General features: G+C 33.0%; 1 protein-coding gene across 3 annotated transcripts in view; it reads left to right on the top strand.

Annotated features, from left to right (window-relative positions):
• The window catches only part of CLGN (calmegin), a 45,034-nt gene that overhangs the window by 10,889 nt on the left and 13,692 nt on the right, over window positions 1-20,453 (top strand). For all 3 annotated transcript variants that reach the window (XM_060115657.1, XM_060115665.1, XM_060115675.1), the window contains 7 exons: window positions 3,050-3,202; window positions 5,948-6,021; window positions 6,692-6,750; window positions 9,949-10,090; window positions 13,641-13,722; window positions 15,132-15,324; window positions 18,264-18,453. In XM_060115657.1, coding sequence (XP_059971640.1) covers window positions 3,059-3,202; window positions 5,948-6,021; window positions 6,692-6,750; window positions 9,949-10,090; window positions 13,641-13,722; window positions 15,132-15,324; window positions 18,264-18,453 — 884 coding nt within the window. In that variant the 5' untranslated portion in view covers window positions 3,050-3,058. The remainder of the gene's footprint in view (window positions 1-3,049; window positions 3,203-5,947; window positions 6,022-6,691; window positions 6,751-9,948; window positions 10,091-13,640; window positions 13,723-15,131; window positions 15,325-18,263; window positions 18,454-20,453) is intronic.

Raw genomic sequence — 20,453 nt, 5'->3', positions numbered from 1 at the left:
ATTCTCATCTTGTCTCACATTTCCAGTCATGAGAATTTGATCAGGTTTTTGAATCCTGCTTTCAGTTTGTAATTGGGAGTAATAATGGCTATCCTCCTGATGTCCTAGGTTGCAAAGATTAAAGTAGCTAGTTCCTTTATGAAAATGAATGATTATAGTCATAGAACTTTAGAGAAGAAACAAACTTTCCAGATAAAGGGTTTTCTAAACTTTTTTCTGAAGCTTTGGCAACTGTTTCTGAAAGAAAGTTAGGAAGAACCTAATGTAGAAAACAAATAATATACACTACTGTATTTGAAACAGATAACCAACAAGAACCTACTGTATAACACAGGAAACTCTGCTCAGTACTCTGTAATAACCTAAATGAGAAAAGAATTTTAAAAAGAATAGATACATGTATATGTATAACTGAATAACTTTGCTGTACACCTGAAACTAACACAACATTGTTAATAAACTGTACTCCAATATAAAATAAAAATTTTAAAAATAAAAAAATAAAAAATTATATAAAGCAAAAAATAATAATAATAAAGAAAGAAAGAAAACAAATAAAATTGGCTGAAGTAAGAGTAGGGTTCCAGAGAGGACACTGCCTGCTTGGTTTCCCCTTAATTCTTCTCTGGCAGCCCAATCCACCAGAGCTCAAACAAAGCACTTAGAACATGTTTTTTCAACAAATTTAATTATTAAGAAACTAAACTGTGCATTCATTTTGAAGGAGAAGATATGGGGCTAAAGTGATATTAATGTTCATTATTACTGCTATTATTATTTTATGCATTTCTATTTTACTCAAATGTTATTGATAGCAAGTCAAGAAAAACACCTTTTGCTTTGTTATATAAGTCATGGAAGGCTCTTAAACTTTTAGAACAATGAAGCTTTTAGGGTTGTTAACAGTTTAATAAGCAATGTGTAAATGTACTCATATCTGTGCCAATTAGTGAAAATTTTAAAACCCCCTACCTTACTGTTATTAAGTCAAAGTGATCCCTTTATATTTACTTTCTATCCCAGTTAACCTCTTTTTTATGACTCAAGAGAGATTAAACTCTTCTAATCAAATTATGATTAGTATGCATCATTTTTTGTGTTGTCTTTGTCTGTAAAAATGGTGGTATTAACACACCTTTTAATATAGAATGTTCATATTATGGTAGAATGGTGTTGATTTTTTTAAACCTGCAATTTTCAAAGTAAACTTTAAAGTTGTACCCAGTGGCCTTTAGAAGAAATTAAAGCTAACTGGCCCATACATTCATGTAGAGTTTTGATCTCATTGAAAAGGGTTAGTTGAGCTAACCAAATGGAAAAATGCTTTCTATAGTCTGATGCTTCTTTTTTGAAAACAGCTTAATTGATATATTATTTGCATGCCTACAAGTTGACCTATTTAATGAGGGTAGTTCAGTGGGTTTTAACATATTTAACACATTTACAGAGTTATGCAACCATTACCATATTCCCATTTTAGAATATTTTCATTACCCTCAAAAGAAACCCTGTGCACATTAACCCTTTCTTCCCATTTCTTTCCTTTGCTTAGGCAATCACTTATCTATTTTCCGGTTTTATGGATTTGCCTATTTAAATGGGGTCATACAATATGTGGTCTTTTTATGACTGACTTCTTTCACTCAGCAAAATGTTTTTGAGATTCATCTGTCTTGTAACACATTAGTACTCCATTCTATTTTATTGCTAAATAATATTCCAGTGTATGAATATTCCACATTTTGTTTATCCATTCATCAGTTGATGAACATTTGGGTTGTTCACACTTTTTTGGCTATTATTAACAATTTTTTTTAAACATTTACATTCCAAGTTTTTGTTTGAACATCTGTTTCATTTCTCTTGGGTAGATACTTAGGAGTGGAATTGCTGAATCATAAGGTAATTCTATTTTTAACATTTTGAAAAACTGCCACACTGTTTTCCAAAGCTCATTTTGTATTCCTGCCAGCAATGTATGAGGATTCCAGTTTCTCCACAGCTTCCCAAAACTTGTTATTATTATCTCTCTTTGATTATAGCGATTCTGGTGGGTGTAGAGTGCTATCTCATAAATTCAGTGTTTCTTAGGCAGACCCATATAGGTCTGTAGATATGTTCTGCAGAATATAAGAGTTCTAAGAATATACTTTTTAAAAAAATTTTTCATGTTGATGGTAATATAACTATACTCTGGATCATCTAAATGACTGACCACCTAATAACCAAGACTGCCACACTATTTCAGTATTCATATTTACTTGTTTAAAAGTCCACTGGCACCAAGAAATAAAACTTTCTTTTTTAACATGCTAATGGGAATAGAGGGGGCTGTAATTATATAATTTATGTATTTCTGCCAGGAGGCAGCCAAATAATATTTGGCTTCTACTCATCTCAATGCTATAAGGAACAGAGGTTTTGCAGTATTTGAATAGAGAAATGGTTATACAATTGACTCATCATAGTATTATGGGGATGATAAATGCAAAAGAACTTTATTCATAGCACTCAACCTGGTTGCAATAAATCCTATATTTGTTTGAATTTCCAGCTGTAATTTGATTTCAGTAAAATACTATCACATTCAATTGTGATAAAATTATTTTTCTTTTTTTGGTGTTTACATATAAATATATTTTGTTTTTATAATTATAAAATTTCCAATTGTATGGTTATATACACTTAAGCAACATTATAATCAAAAAGTAACTCAAGCGAACATTTAGGAATCACGATCCTTATTTCTTTTTTTTAGAGGAGTCCACATATTATGAGTTCATTGGTCACTGTTATCTATATCTTTAGGTTTGTGCCTTTGGCTCTTTGCTTTTAGAAGCAGGCCTTCAGCTGTAGACTCCTGTAAGATTTTGAAGTTTGTGTTATCACTTGTTCAAAGCATAATTTAAGTAAGTTTGGTAATGATTTGTTTTAAAAGCCATACAAGAGAAAAAAGAGGTATTAAGGAGAAATTATTTCTTTGTAAATATACTTACACATATTTTTCACAACTTTGTTTTGTTTTTACTGATTACTGTCAATTTCACAGATAATCAATATGCATTTCCAAGGCTTTTGGCTATGTTTGGGTCTTCTTTTCATCTCAATTAATGCAGAATTTACGGATGATAATGTTGAGACGGAAGACTTTGATGAAAATTCAGAAGAGATTGATGCTAATGAAAATGAATTCTCCTCAGAGGTAAGGTTATTGAGAAACAAGCTATAATTTATTCTTTTAGGGACTTCCCTGGTGGTCCAGTGGTTAAGACTTCGCCTTCCAATGCAGGGGGTGCGGGTTCCATCCCTGGTTGGCGGGGAGCTGCTAAGATCCCACATGCCTCGCGGCCAAAAAACCAAAACATAAAACAGCAGCAATATTGTAACAAATTCAATAAAGACTTAAAAATTAGGTGCACATCAAAAAAATCTTTTAAAAAAGTAATAAAATATTCTTTTACATGATACATAGGGGTGACTAATTTCTTAAGATTCATTTCTATTCAAATAGTCTTTAGTTTCAATATAAATAGAAAAAACATTGCCTTTTTCCAACTATTTGTTGCTGTGTTTTTAATTTGTGCATGGCACCTAACACAGTTTTATTACCAAATAAATATGGGGAAGATCTTTACTATCAAACTAGGAGTTCATCACTGGCTAAAGAGGACTAAATACTTTAGCTAAGGGAAAGGTTTTTAGTCTTATTTCTGACACTGCACGCCCTTTTCAGATAAAAGAAAAGGTAGTATAATTTTCTCCTAGAAGTAAAGAAAGTAGTGTTTCTTTATTTCTCTGAGGAAAGAAAATGCTAAATAGGATGAATTAGAAAGGGGAGTGATGATGAGGTAGGCATTTAGTAAGGCTCACAGTGTTTCTGTCTTGAGATAGTGACTGATAGGAGTCTGGAAAACAGGAGTCTGGAGGTTTTTGTACACTTTGACAATCCATAAGAGCTTTCACATTGAGAATATTCATATCTAATATTGAGATAATCAGAAAATTTTTTCAGAAATATTTTTGGTGAGGAAATAACAATTATATTGTGCTAGCCGCTGTTTAAAGGGCCAAGGAGAATAATATATAGTTGTTACAGACTTCCTTTTAGAGTTTTTTATTTGCAAATGCAAGTGTTGTTTAGCTGCTTAAGGTGAATATTCTTTCTCCTGTTAAGTTTTAAGCTCCACGAGGACATTTCTTTTAAAACTTGGTTCTGTGATCCACAGAAACTAAGTAGTAATCAAAGTGCTTATGGCTGACTTAGATACAGCTACTACGAGGGTTTTGGAGGTTAATACTTCAAAGAAATTTCAGATACCTACCACTCAACTATATTTGATGATAATTTGAGAAGATGATAAGAAATGGGAGGAACAATTTTTGATGCTTCTAATTTTATAGCATGAGTAATCTAGATATGATAAAGTACAAGTAAAGTATAAATAAAGTGCAAAATAAATTGCTGGTGATTTAAAGGGTCGTCTAACAGAAGGAAGCCTCTTGTAACACCATTGCCCATTTTTGCCAATCCATAAAAATATAGAGAACAGTAAAGTTGTAAGTTCTAATTCAGAAAACTTCATGGGAGATTGGCAATTTGGGTAGCAGAATATTGACCTGTTAGTAAGTGTGTGGGATTTTGTTTAATTACTGATTTTCCTTCCTTAGACAGGAAATGTACTATTAGGGAAGGGTAGGGACAGTGAAAATAGTAAAAGTACTTCTGCATCCTTTTCTTGTAAGGCTGAGAGAAGAAATCTCATAATTAGTCATATAGGTAAAATCATAAAGGCTGATTAAGAAAGGACCAAGATTTATCTATTACTGTAAGCAAAATTTTATTTATTCATCATCAGTTCAAATTATCTTTTGAGGGCTTCCCTGGTGGCACAGTGGGCTTCCCTGGTGGCGTAGTGGTTGAGAGTTCGCCTGCCGATGCAGGGGACACGGGTCGTGCCCCAGTCCGGGAAGATCCCACATGTCGCAGAGCGGCTAGGCCCGTGAGCCATGGCCGCTGAGCCTGTGCGTCCGGAGCCTGTGCTCCGCAACGGGAGAGGCCACAACAGTGAGAGGCCCGTGTACTGCAAAAAAAAAAAAAAAAAAAAAAAAAAAAATTATCTTTTGACAATTTGTCAATAAATTTAATTTAAATTATTTTATTGGTGCATTTGGTATAGTGTAGCGGGTAACTGTATAACCTTTAGAACCTAGGCTCATATCTTTTAAGTCCTGCAAGTGTCTAACTGTATGACAGTGCGCAAATTATTTTGCCTGTCTCCCATAGTTTCATCATACATAAAATGGGAACAATAAAGTACTTCCCGCATAGAAATATTATGAGGATTAAAAGAGCCATCAAATCACACACCCCCCCCATTATTATCATCATAGCAGCTAACACTTACATGGCACTTGAAACAATGCTTTGAGATAATTGCTTTGCAGTCCTTTCTCTTTTGAATCTTATTTTTCCTCTGGGTTTCTAATTTCTCAGAATGTTGTCATCATTCTCTAGTCACATAACAGTGAAATTTAAGAGTTAATTTTAAACTAACCTATGTGCTTACTAAGTTTTTCATCTTATATGTTTTTCATCTTTTGCTTCTAGTGATTTTTTATCCTCAAATATTGTCACCTGTTAGAATCCTTTCAAAGCCAGGTCCACTGCATCATGAGGCCTTGGCTAATTACTTCCTCCCATCCCTCCTGTGTTAGAAGGAGTCAGTGTATTCTGTTTGCACACAGAGTTTTTTTCCGTTGTGTATCTCTTATATTCTTCTGTGTTTTCTTACCAGTAGAATACAAAGTTTTGAGGCCAGAGACCATGTCACCTACCATCTATCTATATTACCTATATGTGCATTCCATACTAGGTTCTTAGTGAGATTATTTAATTAAAATATTTGTGAAGATGAATAACTTTAGATTTTTAAAATCTATTTTCTAGATTAAATATAAGACACCTCAACCTATAGGAGAAGTATATTTTACGGAAACTTTTGATAGTGGAAGGTTGGCTGGGTGAGTATTCATTCAGAATTTTTTCCTTGATTTGATTAGCTTTTTTGAAGTTATTGGTTGTTAGCCTATGAAAATTGCCTGTACCACAGTACCTTAAAAAAGGGTTAACATACTTTGTTTCACGGTGTAAACCAATACCTTAACACATTTTTATTATTGATAGAAGTGTTTAATTTGAATTGTTATCATTTATACAAGGAAAATATACAAATGAATCATGAATGTAAAGTGAAAACTTACAACATTTCTTCATTCCTTAGAACAGATATTAATAACATAATTTCAGATGACAAATTCAAGTTAATGTTTTATCCTAAATAATGGTAAAAAACCAGTAAAAGTTATTATTTATTGATCATTGTATACCAAACACTGTCCTAAGTAGGTGGGTAAGAACTATCTTTATCTGCCTTTTACCACTAAGGAAACTGAGGCTTAGTGTACCTTAGCTATCATCATACAGCTAGTAAATTGCAGATTCTAAATTTAATTTAACTCTAGCTTTACAGGATTATGTGTAGACATCCTTATTTAGCCTCTAAGTATTCATTTATCTTAGAAGGAAAAGCAACTATTGGGTAATCTTCTGTTGTATTTCTGATATGCATTGTATCTATAAATTGTTAGTTTTATTTTTAATGATATACATTTCTTTCAACTTTATTTATAGGTGGGTCTTATCAAAAGCAAAAAAAGATGATACAGATGCGGAGATTTCTATATATGATGGTAAAATATTTATTTAAATATTCAACATAACCAGTATGACCCAGAGTTCACTAGCTTTTGAGATTATATTTTTATTAAATATACCTGAGGCCCCATCCTGCTTCACAACAGAATCTTGTCAAAAGACAAATAGAGTCTTTTGTCTTGTCTCCTTTCCAATATTTCTGGAAGTCCAGGTAATCCATACTTAATCTACCATCCAGTTTTCTAACTCTGAACAGTTACATTTTCACTCCCCTGCAGTTAGTCTCTTGCAGGATCTCCCAGGCTACTGCTGTTCTCTACTGTTTTCTCTCAAGCATGGGCCACCTAGATCAAGTTATAACTTTTGGCAGGGTCCTCCTAGAGGACATTTATGAGAGCTGTGGGACATGTGGCTCCAAGCCCACAGCCATTATCACCGCATCTCTGATAGGTTATCTTCACACTTCACTGTGAAGGAAAAGTCCTGTATGCAAGGGTCACCTTTTCTTCCCCAACAGGCCTCTCCTGGAGTGTGACAGAAGAATTTCTTCCTCTTCTTAGTCTAAAACCAGCCTCCTCAGTTGTTACATCCTAAAGCAGGATCAGCCTCAGTCAAGGTGACATATAGTGGGAATTTCCTCTCTCTCAGAGGACCTCAGACCCATAAGCATGTGACCTCACACTGAGACTCCAACAGGAGTTACATGAGAATAACAACAGAACAACTAACAGCATGTATAGGATGGCAGCTGTCTACTTCCGTTTCATAGTGTCTGTTTTAGTATGAGATAAAGATCATGCCTGCATGTCTTCCTTTGTAGTGTTCTCCATCCCCATAAGCGTATATGCTTATGTACTCCAAAAAGAACTCTACCATATGCCCAGAACAAGCAATACTGCATTCAATCTAAATCCATTTAGAGAAAAGAATAATTTCCCTCGAAGAAGTAGCAAGTCTGCAGAGATAGAACACTACCTAAAATAATACCCACAGAAATACCTGCCATCAAACAGAATGCTTGACTTAAAACATCTATGTTTAGCTTACTTTACAGTTTTTTTAGAACAGCATTGGGTAGATATGTGCTTTATGTTTGTGTTTTAGAAGTATCTGTTGATGGAGTTTTCCTAAAATTAGGATATGGTCTATTTTAGGAGTGAGTTTGTCTCTATTTCTTGCTGGACAAAATGACTTAGTGTTTAAATGAGTTCCCCCCCACCCCAGCTTAGAATTAGAACTCAAGCAAGCAGAAAACAGGCTTCTTAACACCTAAGTTTGGTCTATAGTCTTATTAAACAAAATTATCCACGAAAATAATTCTTTAGCATATTAGATTTGGTATGTTTGGTTGACTTTTTTCAATTTCTTGAAAGCAACTTTGAAAAATACAGAATCTCTTAAAGTTCCAGGTCCTGAAAATGGCATTTTGTATATAAATATTAGCAATGTTGTTTGTATAGTGGTTAGTTGAGACCAATATCAGTTTCTTTGCAGGAATATTTAGTATTTCTAGTCGTTAATCACAGCTTCCGTCAAGTGCCACTTGAGTAAAACTAATTCCTGTATTTTCAGGAGTAAGCAAATCTGTGTGAAACAAGTGCTGGGTAACAGGGTTTGCATTTGGAGGAGACTTATTTAAATTTTTCAGATTAAGTTATTAATAAAAGTATAGCTGTTTAAAAAATCACCAGTTCTTTAAGTGACCAACTTTCAGGATATCTTATAAAATTTTGTGAATTCTTTTTGAAATTATAGTTACATCAGAGTTCATATTACCTGGCACTGTATAGAATTTGAGTAAATGATTGGTTAATGAAAAGTTATTGTTGATTTGAAGTTGGGAAAAACCTCTTGTCCTTGAAGAATAATCACCTTGTCGCAGGTTTTCTAAAATTAAAGTAGTACTTTTCGATAGTACCTTTTCATAGCAGATAAATGTATGCATGTAATTACAAAAGAAGGCAACATAGTTTAAAAAAGCCTTTACTATCAGTATCCTAAAACCCCTAAAGATAAAGTTGTTACTTCTTAAAAGAAGACCTTTGTGATTAGGTCAAGCCACAGGTTAGTAATGATAATACAGTTGCTCATCAGTGTGAGAGAAGAAAAACCAAATGAATTCACTTTTTTTAGAAAAGTATACTATAGCCAAATTAGGGGACAAAAAGGAAAAGAAACTTGAAAACTTTAAAAAATGAATTCTTAAAAACCCAATACTGTGTGTACAATGATAGACCAAAATATACCCCTCTCTGGTTCATGAGACTGTCAGGTTCTTGCACTGTTGTTTTTTAGAAAGAAAAAAATGTGTATAAAGTACATTAGTAATTCAAAAGTGCCCATTAATATTTCAAGTTGGCACAATACCGGAAAATAGCCAGTTTTCGCTAAATTGAGTTTTCTTGGAATAGGCGATACCTCTAATTTTCAAAGCTAGAACATTTTATACAAATTAATATAAATTAGTTATTTTCTGTTTTAAAAAGAGTAAAGGAGGAGAGTCCAATCCACAACTTTGGGGCTGCAGCTAACCCGTCTAGCTTTGCATTATATGCTGCCTGTGATCTAATTGCAGGAGCTTCCTGATCTTAAACATGGGAAATTCCAGCCCAGAGAGGACCTAACTCAGCTTTGCTGTGCTACAACCTAGTGCTTATCTAGTATGTATGACTTCCTTGGCCAAAAGTTCTGAGAACTGATTGGCTTAGCTTAGGAAGTGTTAACTTTAGTTTGTGTTCTCTGGGCATAACAATTTTCAAATTAAAATTTAAATCTCTACAGTAACTTCTGCAAAGTAAGAAAAGTAGCTGATGATACCATAAATTTCAAAAAAATTGACTGAGGCAAACTCATTTTGTGTTAAGGATGTATTTTGTCTCCTGTGTAATTTAAAAATACCTCATTTTAAAAATACAATGTTGATAGACCGTATGAGACAAACCACATTTTGTGATTTCATTGATTACAGTCTTTCAGAGAAATCCAAACTAAGCCAGCTTTAGAGGTGCTTTAATTAAGTACTGTAGGGTCTGTTATTTATTAGTTTCGACAGTTTTAAGAGAAAAAGAGAACATACATACCTACAGGTACAGATATTATTTTCTGATTTAAAATGTGATTTTATTTTTCCCAAGTAGCCTTCATGGAAGAATCTTATTGGTCACCATTTCTGATAAATAATTCTTAAGTCAATGTTTTTGGTTTTAGTTTAACTTGCTTTGTTTGTATTTTAGGAAGATGGGAAATAGAAGAATTGAAAGAATATCGAGTACCTGGTGACCGAGGACTGGTGTTGAAATCTAGAGCAAAGCATCATGCAATATCTGCTGTATTAGCAAAACCTTTCATCTTTGCTGATAAACCTCTGATAGTACAGTAAGTTTTATGTTTTTAATACTTTTTCTGACATTTATATTAGTTTTATATAATTTGGCTTCTGAATATAGGTATAATGGGTATAAAATGGGCATAAAAAACCAGATTTTCCTTTTCCATTTCATTTGCTTAAATACACAATGCATGTATACACACAGACACCCTGAGGTTTCGAGTGAAAAGCAGGTTAGTTGAAAAAGTATATAATATATGCTGTAATATGCAACATTCCACCACCATAAACTATATAGTGCATACTAAAATCACCGTTTTTATTTTAACTCTTTACTTAAAATGACTTGCTATTAAGATATATTAACCTCAGTATATTCAGAATGGAACCATAAATATTGCTGGTAAACCAGTGATAAGATTCAAAGGCAGCAAATTCATTTAAAGAGAAAGTGCCCTTTTAAAGGGCACATGATCTCACAGACAGTCACCCCTTCCCTCCCCTGCTATATGACATAAACTAGTTTTATTGTCATGTTGTTTGCATGTGTAACTGTCGTAAAATCAAGTGTAAATTCCTCAAGCTTGTTTCACCTACACTGGTATAAAACCAAAATAGATGTGTACAAATACAATTACAAAACCAATGAAATTCATATTAAAAACAAAGAAAAGGAAATGCAGAAATGTTACTTTCTACCTTAGAAGATTGGGCTGTCCGAAGTTAATTACAGTGTAAGGAAATACCATTAACTGTAAACTTAACACTCCAGAACCACTTCAGTTTTTTGTTAACATGTTAAATATATTCCTATGTGGTGTAACTAAAATGCCATTTTGTATTTTAGAAATTTAAAACAATATGGCATTTGGTATAATTGGGCTAATTTTTCAGCTGTGATGCTTTGGCTTAGTTGCACTGTTATTTCAATAAATGTAAAATATCAAATAATGTCAAAGAGTATACAACCATTTAAACAAATGAAAAATATTGTTATAAGTACTTACTGGGATTAATATTTGAGCTTGATATATGTCATTATTCAGAGTTTGGGGTTTCTTTTTTCTTGAAAATTTGAAAGTAATCTTCTTATTCTGTTGAAGTTAGATGAACATAATATCATTTTCTATTTTAATCCTTTGTGGCTTAAATGAAAGGGTAACGGAAAATAATATAAAGTTTAACTTCTCCAGAGTAAAATGAATCAAATTTGGCATTTTCAGAAAGTATAAATCACTGCTAGGCAAGCAAGTGAAAGATAGCTTGCAAGATTAGAAGCAAGGATAATAAGTCTAAAAAAATTATTAAAGCAGTTGTGAAATTATTATTCTGAAAAAGAAAAGGAGAATCAAGAAGAATGGAATAGCAGTGTTTGATATGCTTGAAAACAGTTCAAAGAAGGATAGTGAATATTTGTTATTCTTAATTTTGATGAAATGAGATAAATAAAAAGAAATTTTATATTAACTACTATAAATACTATAGATTTATGACATAACTTTACTCTAAAGCTGCTTTTTCCAAATTGTGTACATATTAATATGCATTACGTGGTCATATAAGTTTTAGAAACTAAGAATATCTGAACCTTAAAGATAAGGAAGCATATTTGCCCATTAAAGACTTTGAGAAGTTCTCTGTATGAAAACCTGTTTTTAACTTGAATATTTTGTTTCCCAAACATAATTGACCACAGAAGTTTTTTACCCCCCTAGCAATAATTACTATTTCATGGGACAGTTTAGAAAATGCTACTCTAAAGAAAATAGGGTTAACATATATTCTGCATTTGTCCTCATTTTTCCTATGATTTAAGATTAGCAGCAGTGAAGCTCTATGACATACATTTCACTGATCCTCGAATCCATTGTGAACTATTTATACTAGGCACAAGTTAATGATTTGAAAAATCTGGAAGTTTGCAGCGTATGAAATAGACATAGTGATCGAGTCCAGGCATACTAAGACAGCAGAGCTGTCTTAACATTTATAGAGACAATTTACACAATTGTTCTCTCTAGTTCTTTTCACAGAACGCTTTCTCCTTGGATCACCTATACTAAAACTATATCTCTTTTTATTTTATTTTACTTAGAGTAGCAAATATTTACCTTTAGTTCACATTATGCAGCATTCCTTTTACTTTGTACTCTTCAAAGACATGTTTCATGAAAAAAAAGTTTATCAGCTACTGCTTAAAAGTATTGATAAGGCTTTGAGGAAACAAACTATTTAAAAAATGAAAAAGAACAAAACAAAACTTTTCTTCTGATCATAACAGAAGCTAACATTTTTGAGCATTTATTGGCTCATCACTGTGCATGACAACTTCTAATCATCGTAACAGTCCTTTGAGGTGTAGGTATCTGCAATATTCCCACGTTACAGATGAGCAAATAGAGACTAGAGCTTCAGTAACGTGCCTTTAGCCTATGTATTACCAGAATCCAGAAAAAAATCTCAGGTCTTCCTGACTCAGAAGTACTTGCTTGTAACCACTGTTGCAGATATCTTGAGAAATAAAGCAGAGTAGAAAGTAGGGAGGGGAATCACCATAATCTCCAGCAACTCAGAGATGATCACTTAAAAGTTTACTGTATTTTCTCTATTTCTTTTCTATACAAAATACATATACTAATTGGGTTCAAACTGTCAAAGTTTTGTATGCTTTTTTTTTTTTTTTTACTTTGTCTCTAAACTTTCTTCAGAAACATTTTAAACTATAGTCCTTCATTAAAATGATCACTGTGTCCTGTTGCTCCTCTAGTTTTTATCTCTTTTTGCTTTAATTCATTAAACTAAATCATAACTTTTTTGGTTTTCACTGTTTTTCAGTTTGATATCCGGTTTGTCACATGTAATTCATCAATTTACTGAAAATCTCTTCTAAATAGTGTTCAGTAAGACTGTCATTGCCTAAACAAGACAAAACAACAACGGAACTTTTGCTGAGAATTAGAGTGTTGTAAATCTATGAAGAGACTGCCATGTCAGTTCACTCTTTTAGCTGTTACACTGTGTTTCCCCTATCTCCTGGCTGTTAAGATCTGAAATATTCCAGGTTATTGACTGAGATTATGAAATCTCTTTGCTGGTGGTATTTAATTAAATGTACAACTTATTTAACATGGTTTCAGTGTAGCTGAACTAAAAGACAAATTAGTAGCAGACTGGATATCTAGGATCATTAGCAATTTCTTAGAAATTTATGCTGTAGCCATGACCCCCATAGTCTTTGTCTTTAGTTTATAAAGACTATGTATAGTATGTACCTTATTTTAATTTGAAGTTTCCTGTTAAAAGTTTTAGTCGAAGTATTTTATTCTTAGTTCAACAGTTTTGATGAAAAAAATTATTTCGACAAATTGGTTGGCTTTTGTATAGTTGATTATAGTCATTCTATTTTTAATATTTTAAGGATGTGCACAGAAAAGTCATTTCTGCTTGTTCCCTATAGGTTGTGGATATGCTTTGTATGAGCTTTCTGGTAATGTAAAATATTTGTGTTTAAATGAATTGAGAGTAATACATTAGATTTTGAAGAACAGTTAGTAATTTTTATTTATCAGCAGTATGATTCTTTTTCCCTTCATTTAGATATGAAGTAAATTTTCAAGATGGTATTGATTGTGGAGGTGCATACATTAAACTCCTAGCAGACACTGATGGTTTGAATCTGGTATGATATTTTAATGTTTAAGAAAACCTTATTAAAGTTAATAAGTATTTTTAAGGAGCAATTGACACAACTGAAATTTTCATTTTCAACTGAAATCGAAAATAACTTTGAAAATTTTTATCCACCGTGAGTTTATATAGCTTTTACAGTGTGCCTTCAAGTTTCATACGCGGCTGTGTTACTTGATGGCATGTTTTGTAATCATTAGCCACATAAAAAAGTTTGCTATGTCTATAAATAAAAAATAACCTGGTGCTTATAAATGTCACTAAAAGATCAGCTTACAGTTATTTTCTTTACAAAATAATAATCACAGGAGAAGTAAGATAATGGAGCAAAGTAGTAAAACAAAATGGCCAAGGAACCAAATTAAAAAGGCAGGCCAGTTCAGGAATTGGCAGTCTGCAAAAATTTACTAAGTTAAAAATGTTTTCATAGTGAAGCAGGTTACATTAGGACCATTTGAGGTTTGGAGACATTTCTTATAGCATCCTCCTACAGGAGGCTATGTCAGGATTTCTGCATATAACAAAAATAAGATAAAAAGACATTAATGAGATATTTGTCAGAATGCGTGGCTATGAAACAGATTAAAGGATTCATTTACTGTTATTAGGATCCGGTAAAGGGGAAGCCATTTGTAGTAGATGGTGAAACACTTAGGTATTGTGATGTGATGATCACCTGAAGGTACAATGGCAATAATAAAGTCAAATACCAACTATTTTTCTAAGCACGTTATCTAATTAATTCAGTTAATCCTCAGAGAAACCTTATAAGGTACATACTATTATTATCTTCATCAGAGGTAATGAAATAGAACCACAGGGAGGTTAAGAAATTTGCTCAGGGCCATACACAGCTGGTTTAAAGGCAACGGTAGGATTTGAACTCCAGATCCCATGCTCTTAACCAGTGTCCATGCCAAATGAAGAGAAATGACCAGTAATAAAACGGGGAGCATGTTGCTGTGTCTGTTTTTGAGTCTGAATCTCTTCTTCACATTGTGCTAAGGGGTGCCATTTTCTGGTGTCTTACTGAATAGTAGTAATGGCTAAGTAAGCACTGTAGTCTTAAGTCACAGAATGCTTTTCTCTGTGCTTAATTTTCTTAATAAAATATTAATAATACAGATCTATATAGAGTAACTAAAACATTATGATGTTGCTAGAGTGGTTCCAGCTTCTCTCCTACATCTTGAGGATGGAATTAGTGTGTGCACTTAAAAAACTATTTTGAAATAAAATTTGTTGTGTTTTCCACATCCTTTATTGTCAATTGTGTCAACTAATTCTTTGGTGAATTAGCATTTGATACATTTTTGTGAACTCTACCCAATGGGGTAGAATAGAGAAATCCATTAAATACTCTAATTCTGGACTAATCCCAATACTCGTCTCTCTTTGAAGGAAAACTTTTATGATAAAACATCCTATACCATTATGTTTGGACCAGATAAATGTGGAGAAGATTATAAACTTCATTTTATCTTCCGACATAAACATCCCCAAACTGGAGTTTTTGAAGAGAAGCATGCCAAACGTCCAGATGTAGACCTTAAAAAGTTCTTTACAGACAGGAGGACTCATCTTTATACCCTTGGTATGTCCTTTTAATTCATTCATTAATTCAAAGATATTTGTTGACTACCAATGTTTTCATGGCAAGTGCTTTGGGAGAAACACAGGTCCTTCTGTTAAGGGCTTATCTCTTTAGGAGAATAAGACACATACTTACAGCACAGGTAGAAAGTAAAGTGTCGTATGAGGTACTTAAGAGCTCAAAAACAATATTACTTTCAGTTTGGAAACTTGGAGAAAACCTAGTGAAGGCGGTTATATTCGACCTAGTCTTGAAGTGTAGATACAATGTGGGAGATAGGAGAGGAAAGGGATATTTTAGGCACCCTGACATTAGTGGTGCTGAAAGAATAGAAAACTGGAGAAAAAGGTTAAAGAGGAGGAAGCCCTTAATATTAGACTTTATTCTATAGGCAGTTGTCATTGTTGGGTCCTGCCTTGTGGTAGTTGTGGGAAAACTTTGAAAGGGAAAGCATTGAGCAACCATCTATTAACATACTTAGCTTTACTTTTGTAACTAGGAGTTTGCGTATATGTTGACTAGGAGGAACACTACATGGGATTGTTTTTCCTCTTCCCAAGAACATACAGTTATAGAGGTTTGTTCTGCCCATGATTACTTAAAAATCACAGCATGTCAGAACCTAACAGGACAACTCCATCCAAGACTAAGATATTTCAGTTTTCTTTCCAAAAACTGCAGTTACAGAAACATTCATTTTGTCTGCCAACGTAGGGACCAATTTTATTTTTAATATCAGCATTGATATCAAAGACCTTTTTCTGAAATTGGAATAGTACTAGACATTTTGGGGAGCATAAAGTAAACTGTAGAAATGTAGAGATAATGAGAAATTATAACTAGGAAAAATGAATTTTAATTAGACTTTGTATAAACCTGGTCAAAAGCACTTTGGTAGTGTAATCAAAGGCCACAATTCCACTTTCAGGAATTTATCCAAAGAAAATAATCCAGAAGAAAGAAAATGACCTATGTGTAAAAATATACTGTAAATTGGAAGCAACCCAAATGTTACAGTAGTGGTTTTCTTTCTATACAATACAAAATGATAACTATGAAAATATTTGGCAACAAGGAAGAGACATTTATAATATTAAAATTGGGAAAGAAAACGAGATTCAAATTGGAGGCACATCCTGATGGCCACTAGACATATTATGCAAACAAAAAGAAAAAGACTAGAAAAAACTAATTTTTATTAATCACCTGATAGGTACCATGCTCTATGCTAGACACTTTGTTTACAACCATCCTGTGTTTCTCTCTATTTTGCCTTAATTTAGGTTAAGTAACTTGCCCTAGGAAACAAAAGTAATTGGTTAAGACTGGAATTAAAACTCAAGTCTGACTCTTAAACATTTGCTTTTCTTACTACTATACACAAAAACTTTTGTTGTGCTAGGATTATCAAGTGGCTATTTTCTTTTTAAAAAAACTTTCTGTAATACTACTATATTTTTATAACATTATCCTGTAGTTGTTCTAAGAACCTTACAGGGTCCCTTAAAAGACTTTATAATCCAATGCCTTTTGTTGTAAATTCATTTAGAACATTGAATACAGTTTTATAAACGGAAAGGTTTTTTGGCTAAAAATTTTGGGCAAAGATGTCTTTTCACATATGTGTAGTTGTCATGTGCTTTTCTGATTTATTATAATTTTAAAACATTTCAGATGCAAAATTTATTCAGAAAATAGTCTTTTCGGGATTTTTCTTGAGAAATGTCTTTTTTTTTATTAGAAAGGGTCCAGCACATTTTTGCATTTAAGATCTTATTTTCAGTTCTGCTTCAATCTTGACTTTTTTCTTTTGTGTAGTAATATAGTTTTATAATCTCAGCTGTAATAGAAGAGGAAATGGTGGAGAAAAAAGAGAAGGGAGAAAATACTGAGTGTTCATTTACATTATTTGAGTTTGTATATAAATTGCAATATTTGATTTTGATATAAATAATTTGACATTGTTGTGACTGAAACCTTTGGAGATTGTTATTACTTCAGAATTGCTTTTACAGAAAGTGTTAGCCCATTTATCTAGTTAAGTCAGGATCATCCTGACATTTATTGACAGCTCCTACTTCCTTAACTTACTAAAAGCAAATGTTAAGCAGCTACTTTCATTTACAATTCTTTCCAAAGATATAAATTATACTCAGTGACTCCCCACCCCATGTTTACAGAAGGGAGAAAGAGCTTTTATTTTGTCATTACAATGATAAGGGGGTCCTTTATGAAACTTTTGGCTTAGGGACTTTTAAAGAGCTAGAATTTACCTCAAAACAAACGTACTAAAGTGTGACGTTGAATATTTTCAATCATCCTTAAGACATTTTTCACTATGGTGTATGAATCAATAAATTTGAAATGCCAATGAGCTTTATAGATTTCTAGGAAATCATAAGAATGTATCAATGTTAAATTCCTGATTTTGGTGCCTAGATTTGGGTTATATAGGAGAATGTCCTTGTTTATAGGAAATATACATTAAAACATTCAGGGATGATACGGATGAGGTCAGTAATTTACTCTCAAGTAATTCAAGAAAAAATAAGGTTCTTTATAGCATACTTGCAACTTTTAAAGTTTGAGGTCGTTTCAAAAAATTATTTTAAAATAGTGAAGATTGGGTTGTATTCTTTAACTATGAAAGAGTGAAGCTGACTGGTCATGTGAGTCCTAAGCTGAGTTAGCTATTGGATATTTTTTATTTTAGAAGTAATGGAGCATTTTATTAAATTATTATTATTACTTAAAATTTTATCTTTGGTTTTAGAAAGCATTATATCTAGTGATTTCAGTGTATTTTGATTTAATACGTCGGTAATTCCTCTATTGTGGTTGAGAGAAAATTTTACCCATGAAGTTTAGGGTAGAAGATTATCTTTAACATGTCATGTCTGTCAATATGATAAGTGTAATATGTTTAAATTGGTCTTTAGTGATGAATCCAGATGACACATTTGAAGTATTAATTGATCAGATAGTTGTAAACAAAGGAAACCTACTAGAGGATGTGGTTCCTCCTATCAGTCCTCCCAAAGAAATTGAAGATCCCAGTGATAAAAAACCTGATGATTGGGATGAAAGAGCAAAAATCCCTGATCCTTCTGCTGTCAAACCAGAAGACTGGTAAGCAAAGAATTCAGTAGCAAAGCGTTCTTTGGCATAAAGTAACGTGTGTTTATCTGAAGTAACATGTGTTTAAGTGAAGTTTACAACCAATGAAGCTTATTCTTTTAAACATCAGTACTACTTATTTTGACTATTTTGGGTGAAATACTTCTCTAAAACGGATTTTGCACTCCCCTGCCTCTTAATTATCTTAATTTTCATTTTAATTAATATTTTAATTTTGTGGCCCTTTTCAATATAGTATTTGTATTTTGTATGTTTTCAATGCTGTGGGGGAAAAAATTCCATGAATCTAAAACACCAACACTTTAATTTTAGTTCCCAGTTTGATCTTTATCATGTATGTGTGTGCGTACTTTACATAGTTGCGGTGTTTTCAGTTAACGATTAGTTGGCTTAAAAAGCCATATTCTCAGCATCTTATATAGGATTTACTCATACCAGTTTGCTTACCCATAAAATGTTCACTAGCTGAGTATTTGTGTGGTTTCCATTCTACAGGATTATGAATATTTTCCTTAAAAGAAATGTATTCAGTTCCAGATTACCTATAGCTTGAATTCAGATGGTGAGGGATACTTTTACATCTCTCCATTTAACTGAGATATTCTTTGTCCTTCAAGTATGTTTTGTAATTTCTCCCTAAAATCTTGTTACCTTTATTCCTAAGAACGTTTTTTTTTCCTGCTGACAGTTAACTCTTAATTATGGTTTTGCTAAGTAGATTGTCTGTCTTTATGTATTTAACCCACCCTATTGGCTATCTATTGCTGTGTAACAAATTACCAAAAAACTGAAGACAACAAACATGAACTCACCCAGTTCCTGAGAGGCAGGAATCTGGGAGTGGCTAGCTCCCCGGTTCTGGCTCAGACTCTCCTGAGGTTGTAGTCGAGCTGCCAGTAAGAGCTGCCTGCGTCTGAAAGCTTGACTTGGGCAGCTGGAGGATCCACTTCCCACTGGCTTCTTGTAGCCTTTGTCAGGAAGTTTCAGTTCCCTGCCACCTAGGCCTCTCCTTAGGTGTGCTCATGACATGGCAGGTGGCTCCCCTAGAGGGAGTGATCCAAGAGGGAGAGAGCACAACCACAGAAATTGCAGTGCCTTTTATAACCTAATCTCAAAAGTGACATGCCATCACTTCAGCTGTATTCTGTTTGTCACACAGACCAACCCTAGTACAGTTGGGAGGTGACTACATAAAGGTAGATGTACTAAGTATGAGTAAAAAAAGTTTTATTCTTAGTTTACTAAGTTTTTTTTCCCCATGATTGGGTGTCATATTTTGTAAAACACTTTTTGTGCATCTATTGAGATGACCACGTGGTTTTTCTCCTTTATTTTCTTAGTGTGGTGAATTATATTGATTGATTTTCTAATGTTGACTAACCTTGCAATCTCCTTGGTCAACAAGTATTGTCCTTTGGATGTTTGCTGGATTCTGATTGCATGTTTTTTTTCTGTCAGATTTATTGAAGTATAATGTTCATACAGTTAAATCCATTTATTTTAGATATACAGTTCTATGAATTTGGAAAAATATATACAGTGATCTAACCGCTACCGCAGTCATGATGTAGAATATTTCCATCATTCCCCAAAGGCCTTTATATCCTTTTGTAATCAATTCCCTCCTTCCACCTTTAACCTCTGGAAACTACTGATGTGATTTCTGTCCCTTATAGCTTTGCCTTTTCCAGAATATCATATAAGATGGAATTATACAGTATATAACTTTTGTTTCTGATTTCTTTCACTCAGAATGATGCTTTCTGAGATTTATCTGTATTTTTTGCTTGTATCAGTAATTAGTTTTGTTTTATTGCTGAGTAGTGTACCATTGTAGGGATGCATCATAATTTGTTTATCCATTCACATATTGATGGAAGTTTTGGTTGTTTCCAGTTTGGGGCAATTATGAATAGAGCTGTTACAAACATTTGTGGTCAGGGTTTTGTATAGACATAATTTTTCCTTTTTCTTCGATAAATACCTAGGAG

Source organism: Mesoplodon densirostris, chromosome 1, assembly GCF_025265405.1.
Source record: "Mesoplodon densirostris isolate mMesDen1 chromosome 1, mMesDen1 primary haplotype, whole genome shotgun sequence".
NCBI classification, from domain to species: Eukaryota; Metazoa; Chordata; class Mammalia; order Artiodactyla; family Ziphiidae; genus Mesoplodon; species Mesoplodon densirostris.
This window is presented reverse-complemented; position numbering and strand designations above follow the sequence as displayed.